General features: G+C 48.5%; 1 protein-coding gene across 1 annotated transcript; it reads right to left on the bottom strand.

Annotated features, from left to right (window-relative positions):
* Positions 1-515: 515 nt before the first annotated feature.
* LOC109289912 lies at positions 516-6233 on the bottom strand. The gene is made up of 2 exons (XM_019506187.1): positions 6192-6233; positions 516-4545 (listed from the first exon to the last, which is right to left on the bottom strand). The coding sequence occupies exon 2, from the start codon at positions 4541-4543 to the stop codon at positions 3545-3547; it is 999 nt and encodes a 332-aa protein (XP_019361732.1). The 5' UTR covers positions 4544-4545; positions 6192-6233; the 3' UTR covers positions 516-3544.
* Positions 6234-8835: the final 2602 nt, after the last annotated feature.

Genomic DNA, 8835 nt, shown 5'->3' with positions numbered 1-8835 from the left:
GAATTGCCCTTACAAGTTGGTGAAGTCCTTTATAGTCCAGCTCAGTCTGCTGCAAGGACTGGGTCTCACTAGTTCAGCTCTTTGACTTGTTTTCCCCGTGGATGAGTTCTCATCTTCGAGATCCCTGCTGAGTCCATGAAAAGCAGCCTCTTCTCCCTTGTCATTATGGCTCTAGAGACCTGGCTGCTTCTTAATGCCGCCTCTTGCATTCACCAGCCAATTCCTGTTGAGCAACAGCAGCCCCTGCTCTCCACCTCCCACGCCCCCAAAGCCAGCCTGCCCCGAAGGAAGGAAACTGGGCCCAGTAGCTGAACGCAGACTTTCTACATGGTCGACCAGCGCACAACAGGGCGCTTGAGCTGCTTCAGCCTTTCAAAGACGGGCACGCACGAAAGGGAGTCACCAGCAAAAACGGAGCTGTGCCTTCATATTGCGTGTAGGGTCATGCATCCTAAATGCCATGTTGGCAGCATTTGCACTGAAAATAGCAGGCACCGTACTGACAAGGAAAACAGTTAGGTTGGATGTTTTTTATTTGCATCTGCTCTCCAAAGCACTGATGATACATGCAGTAGCAACAACAGATTTGCTAGGCATTGCAGCCTCATAAATATTTAGTTGAAGGGTAATTACAGAATAAAGCTGGGAGGGGGAACGGGAATGACACAGAAAGGGCACAGTATCTTTTCCATCCATACGGTGCCTCAAGAAAACGGTTAGCACATACAGAAGGGGAGCAGGACACAAAAGAAGGAGCGGGACAGTCGGGCTGCCCTCCAGTACTTCGTCCTTGTTGCACGGGTCAGGAAAGCAAGAGCCAATGCAATATTTCCCTGCTCCTCAAACTCTCTCCCAGGGCTCCAGCGGGCACCGAGGCCATCGTGGGCTTTCCATATGGCTGAGATGTGCCACTAACACACTGCACCGAGACACTCATCAGACCTTGCCCCCTTCCTCCAACCTACTTCGGTTTTGTTTTTCTACAGAAATAAGTTTCTACGCGTTTTTCACGAGCGTAGCTTTGCACAAAGGTTTCCCTCCTAAGCAGAGCCAGCAGCCGGCTGCCATCGCTCCCCAGGTGCCAACCAATTCACTCCTAATAACCCAGCAATGAGAGCTCTTGGCTGGCGCTCTGCCCTGCACTTCTCTGCCAGTTGGGGAGGGTTATGCCTGTCTTTGAGTAAAGAGAGGTGCATTTGTATTAGCCTGCCTCTCGTTTACGGTCTGTGACGGCTGAAATGGCAAATCTACAATTGATTTTGTTCTGGAGGTTTTCCACTCCCAAGTCATTAAGTGCCCTGGCAATCTGCTATAGGAGTCATTAGGCTGCAACACATCCATTTAGAGCCTCATCTACACAATGCAACTAATACATCTAAATTGCTCTACAATCAGCAGTTGTAATTAATGACAGGTTAAAATAAACTGCTTCTACATGACTCCTGAAAATATTGCTTGAAGCAAAGGCACTGTGAAACGCTTGCGTCGATTAACACTTCCTTAATGAAAATGCACGTGCAGGACAGGGGCTTGATCTCTGGTCAGCACTGAGGAGCTTTTCAAATGCTTTCCTGCTTCTGCCATGGAAAACGTAGTGGTGGGCAGAGGCCTGTGCTCTGTTTTAGCAGAAATCCAGATTATTGACTCCAGGTTTGTCTACATAGGAGAGTTATTACAGAGTAAGAGGGTGGGATGTTGCAGTGCACTAGCTCCTCTGCACGCACTCCCCCTGTGGACACTCGTAAGCTAAAAACAGGCGTCCTATTTCTCCCAGGACAGACTTTTATGCCAGTACCCTACAGATGTACATGCCCGTTGTGCCACTTCGAGTACCTGTGAAGCATTTGAGAGAACAACTGGGGCCTAGTCTGAGTCAACTGCCCTTCAAGCCGGGTGTATAAATGACTGTCCCCGCGGGACAATCAGACCCAGGATAAACCGACACCTGTTTTTACCCTCCGTGCTGTAACCTCCTTCACTGAGGCTGTCTTTGTCCATCGCCCAGCAGATGTGGCATGAACAACTGCTGAGTTGCTTTGTATTCAAGGATAGGGCCTGGTGTATGGAGAAGCACAACCTGCTGATATAATGCGCTTGCACAAGGCCTTTCTTCCCGGGATCTTGCAGCGCTTCATGCAAATATAGGCCAGTATTATTAATGGTGCAGTACAGATTAGGAAACCGAGGCACAGAAATTAAGTGACTTGCTTAAGGCACTACACTAAATAAGTGGCAGACTTGCATTCAGAGCTAGGATCCTGTGGTGTCCAGCCCCCAGAAATGCACCTCCTACAGTACCATGGCATTTGCAGTATTGATTTGTGACCTATTTGGCTTGTTACACATTACAGGTGTGTTCTGTAGGTGATGCAGCTGTATCCAGCCGTGGGCGTGGAAAAGCTTTATACATGCCTGCGGAGTAATATAACGCTATGAAAAGAGTGAGAGTATGTGGGCTGCCGGGTTTCATGTGGATCCCTAGTAACACTGAAAGAGCAGAGCATTTTCATTGCACTCTAACAGCAATGCAAGGCCCATGTTAACACGCACCGCACAATGAGCGCCTGGTTCTCCAATCCCTTCCCACACCGCGCTCTAATGGAGTGTGTTCATGAAAGGCCTCTTCTAATTTTTAGAGCATTTCCATGGAGACCTATTTAACCCACAAGACATCAAATGGAAAGAGAGCACAGTTGCTGTGATACACACCAGGCTTTTTCAAAATCTGTACTCCATCATCAGAGAGAGCATATTGCATACTGCCCAAGTTTCCTTTCACAGTGAAGCAAAAAAAAAAAACCAAAAAAACCCCAGACTTTTGTTTGCTGCTGTATTTCTTTAAGAGGGCAAATCTGATATCTTTTATTAGACCAACTCAACTTTGAGTTGGTCTAATAAGATTTACCCCCAGAACCTTGTCTACCTATGTCCTTTGACCAACACGGCTACAACCAACACCCCTTTAAGAAAGCAAATTACTCCGCTAATTGTCTGCCAACAGATTCAGCCTCAGAACATCACTTGATAATTATGACATGAAGCAGCGCACTAATCCAGTAGCGAACATTGAAGTTGTTGCCATTAAGCGGTTTGTGACCGTGTTTGCAGTGCTGATAAACGGAGGAGTTTGTTGCCTTATCGTGTAGGGAGGTCGTTCCCGGGTGGTGGAAGCTGTGATAATAAGTGGAGCGCGATGCAGGCAGGCAGGATGTTATCCACCTTTGGCTATGTTCTCTGGGTGCAGGACAGGCATGAGCAGTGCATGCCGCCGATCAGATGCAAGATGCTGTTATAAACTCCTGCCTCCCACCGTCACTTGCTGCTTTCCTATGCTCTCCCCTTGAAAAGTAAAGGGTCTGAGTATCTGAACTGCCTCTGTGCTCATCTGTGAGAGATGCAATGGATCCAAATGTGTCTGCTTCCTCTGCAAACCTATTCTGTGGCCCTCTTCTCTGCTTAATGAATGCAAGCGGTAGGGAGAATTTCCAAGTAGCAGCGCCCACCATTTCTTGCAAATAAGACTACGGCTCAGCATCCTTCTTGCTCATACTTCTGCAATGGCCGGAAGCAGGCAGGCTGTAACCTTTGCTTCTTGCCAGGCACATTTGCACTCGGAGATCCAGTTATGGATCAGGGCTTTTTTAGCTACGTGAAAGCGTTCCAGGTATCTCTGCTTACTCAGAGCCTCTCCCGTCGCTTTTTTGTTGTAGCTGGAAGAATCCACCTCTGCTTTTTCAGCGCTGTCTGCTGTTTTGAACAGGCTATATTGCCGCCTTAAAGAGCATCCCAGAATCTTGTTTCCTGGAAATTTCTCTCTGGTTGGCCGTGGCCATATCCGCTTACTGCTAATTAGCATGGTGCAGTTTTCTTTCTGAGTCTGATCGCTTCCTGGTGCTGACCTCTCGTGGTTTTTCAGGGATTTCAGCTCTGGGAAGCGATCCCCTCTCTGGACTGGCCCAGGGGAGGGAAGCCTCGGAAAACTGAATATCCTGGGCAGATTTGGCTTCTTTGTAGGTTTATCTTGAGAGTCGACTAGATGGGTTTCATCACTGCTGGTATTACAAGGGCCGGTTTGTGAGTGGTCTGCACTTAAGGTTTCACTGGAGGCAGGACCCTTATAATGATGAGTCTTTCCTGCTTGTGCATACAGCTTTTCTAGAGGATCATCGCCGGAGCAGGGGTACAGCTTTCCCTCTTCGCAAACTAGACGGACTGTTTCTAATGACATGACGTTTGAGATGATGTTGGTGAGTTTACATTTGGGGATTGCTCTCGGCATCACCACAGGCTTCGGGCACTGCCAGTCTTCTTGAAGCGTCGTCTTGTCTCGGACCCTCGGGTAGTTTTCAGGTATCACGGGGAAGGTGGGTCTTGCTAACTGGCAGATGGATTGAAGGTAATCTTCGCTGGAGCACAGGTCTGGGTTGGTGGACAAGCTTCCCAAACTTTTTCCATTGCTGCTTAAATCCTCCTGCATTTCCTCATGGGTTTCACATATGGTTGGCAGAGGCTTTGTAATATTCAGCCTGAGCCGGGGCGCCATGGCTACAAAAAATATACAAGACATAATTGGCACATGCAAATGAGAAACTCTCCGATACAGGAACTGTAAAATGAATATGATCCTCTTCCTATTCCTTTTTTTTTTTTTTGTAGTGAAGAAGCAAGCAATAACATACAGGGGAACCTTTTAAAAATACAGCTGGTAAATCTTTTTAATCGGAGGGGGGTCATGAACAAAATATATTAAATGGCTAATTATTCACATGTGGCAAATGATAAAACAATTCAGTAAAGAGAATCACGCAGCTCTTCCTCTGACAGTCGGACAGCCCAGCCCTACATGCGCCTGCTGGTTCAATATAATAGGGACCTACTTAATTCGTAGTTTTGTGTGAACAGTGAAATCCGGGACGGTCCATGAAATCTGAAAAATCAGCAAAAAATAAAATAAAATGTGCCCCCCCCCAGTGGGACCCAGCAGTCCCTCCTCCTCCCTGGGCTCTCCACCAATCAGCCCAAAGGGGCAGGGCCGCCGCGAAACACCCACGACATTGGCTTTGCACGCCCCAAGCAGGCTGTGAAAACCCTTTGTTTCGCCACAATTTAGGTATGTCCCTAAATACCGCTGCCTGGGATATAGGAGCAAGAGCATCAGAAGAAGCTTCCAGGTAATCCCGCTCTCCGTACTGGATATGGCTTCTGTTTTTTTGCACAGTGTGACAGGGAGTCGTGCCTGGGGGGCACGTACGGGGGACTATAGGATTGGGGCCCAGTTAATGGAGTCCCTCTTTGTTCACGGATAGGAGCTGGTTCTCCATTAAGTGAAGTATTGCACAGGGCGGTGATATTACACTTGGTCTGTTCCCCCCAGAAATGACAAAAAAATGGTGGTTCAAAAACCCACCCCTTTGCACCAGTGCTACCGGCTGTGCACCAGTAATTACGCTGGCTCAAGGGCAATACATTCAGGACCATCCCAAGCTGAGTGATCTTAGTTCCTGCAAAGTCAGGGCTCTTATTCTACTCCTTACAAAGGCAATGCAAATGTGGCCTACCTTGTTTATTAACTAGCACCCAACCCTGAAATGGTTTCAGTTCCTCAAGTACTGTTTCTGGGGTAACTCTTGGCTTTGAGCATTTTTGCAAGCAAATGCTTTATAGCCCAGATCCAATTTTTGACTTCCAGATTTTTATGTGACTACTTAGTCAAAATTGCACTGCTCCATTGTGCTTTCTAAATGCATACGTGTGGAAATAGCTATTTATGTGCATGAATGTGTTGTGGGCTTTCTTTTTCTTCTTCCTTTTATTACTAGAAATCAGTTCTAGCTTCAGAAACCCTCTGCAGCAAGGCATAGGCCACATCTGAAATGCAGGGGCTGTGCCCTTCTTCAGCATACAGAGTAGAAATTGCTGCATACTCATGCTTTCTGCTCTGTTGCTGGCTCTATTACAGGTTTCATTTCAGACAGCTAGAAACATCAGCCCTGTCTGGACCTTGCTAACGTAACTTTTGTCTGTGAAGCACGCTGAGAAGGCTTTCTGTCTTCATTCCTCATTCTTCGATGCCTTTAGGTGAGAAATCAAGTTCTCGTGTGGCTCCCATTGGAGTCTTTCCCATTGGGAGAAATGGTTTGGATCTGAAGGTGCCAGGCCCTGCCAATGCCCCTTTACTTTGTTTTACTCACGTGCCCGCTCTGTCCATCGAAGGGCACGTTTGCAATAACCCCTCCGTCCTGGTCTTCCTCCCTCCTCCCTTGCATTTGCATTTGCAAGGATTTCACCTGATCTGGCTAAATGGCTGCCAAAATCACATCAGCACCGCAGGGCTAGAGAGCTGCACGGCCGAGTGCTAGCACATGACCTTGCATCTACCGGGTTGGGCTGGCCCCGGGTACAGCAGGACCTGGGCTGGGAACAGCTACAGCTCGTCTCCCTGCAGGTCTCTGCTTTCTCCTGTGTTGGAGATGCCCGAAGTTTCAGCAGCTCTCATCCTTAGCATCCCATTTTAGCAGCCTCCAGCACAAGGCACAACTTCCAGCTTTTAAAGCACCCTCCTTTTCCTTACCTGAACGTCTCTCTCCTCTCGGAGCTGGGCGTGTTTCTACTCTGCGGTTCCCAAGTCCTGCACCCTCCTCGCTTCCCGGAGAGAAGACGAGCTGTCTAACACTAGACCGTGCATCAGGCTTACTGCTTCCAGTCAGCTGATTCTGCTGCTTTTTTTTTTTTGTTGTTGCTGCTGCTAAATATAGCCTGCTGGATCCCTTCTCCTTCCTGCAAGTCCTAATTTGATAAATGCCCCGTGTCTCTGAAAAGACAGAACGGAGTCAGCGAGGCAGGACAATTGCATTACTGGCAGAGCAGCCCCTACAGCACATCGCTCCGGCTTTGGGAACGGGCTGACGTGTTGACATTTTTCCAAGGGCAAAGTGGAAATGCGGTGCCATGTCCACGTCCCTGAGCCGTAGCTGGGGTGCAGCCAGATGTGTGCCGTATCGAATTCCTCTGAGCATTCGCAGGAGGTTGGTTTGATTCTCGGGGTAGGAAATGCAAGGGAAGGGGTTACGCTTCCTGGCTGCCAGGGCCAGGCGGCATCACCCTGGGGTATTTCCAGAGCCTGGAGGCTGCACTAATTGATGCTGGCAACCTTGGGCCCCTCAAGGGCACATCTGCTAGAGAGAGGCCCCGGCTGCTCCTCGCTGCACTGGAGGCTGCGGGAAGGGGTTGCCGCGGAGCAGCTCTGCCGGCTGTACAGGCACCGGGGACGTTGAGACAGTTGTCAACCCTCCTTTGGGGACTCCAGGGTGCTGGCAGTCACTTCACGGTTACTTCCATCGCAGCTTTTAAAATGTGATCCCCATTCTTCACGTCAGTGAGTAACTCGCGGGGCAAGGCATCCTGCACTGCGAGAGCTGCTGGCAAATGGGATCTGAACAGGACGGCTGTGTTGGTGGCAGGCGCAGTGGGGACTGAACCAGGGGAAACCTCCACAGGCTCCTATAGCACAAAGCAAAGCACCCACACTCTGTCTCAGACCCGTAACGTGCACTTTCCTGAGAGCTGCCCCAGCACAGCACCTCTCGTGCCATTTATTTCACGTGGCCTTTGACTCCAAGACTAGCATCACTCGCTACGCTGTTGTCTGGAGAAGTCCAGGCCCTGCCAAGCGCCCAGAGCCCTCCCCGTGCACTGGAAAGAAGAGCTTATTGTACCGGAAAGCTCAGCACCGTCATGGTGATGCTCAGTCGGGTCCCCCCCCAAATTAGCAAACATCTTTTGCACTCTGGGAGGGGCAAGTGAAAGCAGGGAGGGCAAGAAAATACTATTTTAGCAGACAAGAAACCCAGTCTGGAAATGCCACAGAACGTGTGTTCAACAGCGTGCCGACACGCTCAGCACAGACGGAGCCATCCTTTTAGTCTGTTCTCCATCGCCAGGGATCCTGGTTTTCTCTGATTAAAATAAAAAAAAAAATCCCCAATTTTGGGATTTAAAAAAGTAACCCAAAATCCACATTTTATTTTTTTCCATGATTAAAATGAAAGAAGACTAATTAGTCTTCAAAAGGAGGCTAGACAGACACTTTGCTGGGGTCGTTTGACCCCAGTACTCTTCCTGCCAGGGCAGGGGGTCGGACTCGATGATCTGCTCAGGTCCCTTCTGACCCTACTAACCATGAAACTATAATGTATAGATTTAAACACCACTAATGTATACATCTATATATTGGTGGTGTTTCATTTTAATCATGGAAAAATGTGGATTTGGGGGTTTGTTTGTTTTTCTAAAATCTGAAAATTGGGGATTTTTTTTTTTTGATCAGAGAAAAACAGGGTCCCTGTCCCTCACCATATTAAGCAAATATGTACTCGGGGGAGCTAGTGTCTCCATTTGGAGGAGGATCTTGAGGCTCGTGTCTGAACTGCTGTGTCTCAGGATTGGAAAGAGGAGAACTACAAGTGCATTTATGTGACCCCGGGTTGGTATTATCTAGTCTCTCCCCACTAAGCAGCAAACTTCACTTTCCTTCTGCTTGCAGGAGACAAACGCTGGAGTCGTTCTGTAGATAGTGGGGTAGACTGCCAGCGGGGAGACTTCAGATTTGCTTTGGATGCCGGGAGGAGTAGCATTCATGCCAAGCTTCATTTCTGTAGGAGTTTCTTCTTCTGAACTTCTGTATTGTTATTCGGGGAGGACTGAAATCCAAGCAGATGGCCCTAAACCCATCTTGTGTCTCACTAAAGCTGCAAACGATCTTTTCAAAGCAGGCAACATCTGCCGCAGAGAGCAGCTAGCTTTGTAATTCGTCACTCAGAAGTTCTTGCCTCATCT

Source organism: Gavialis gangeticus, unplaced genomic scaffold, assembly GCF_001723915.1.
Source record: "Gavialis gangeticus isolate Ggan-Ray unplaced genomic scaffold, GavGan_comp1, whole genome shotgun sequence".
Lineage (NCBI taxonomy): Eukaryota > Metazoa > Chordata > Crocodylia > Gavialidae > Gavialis > Gavialis gangeticus.
Note: the sequence above shows the minus strand (reverse complement) of the source record. Positions and strands in the feature narration are given on the sequence as shown.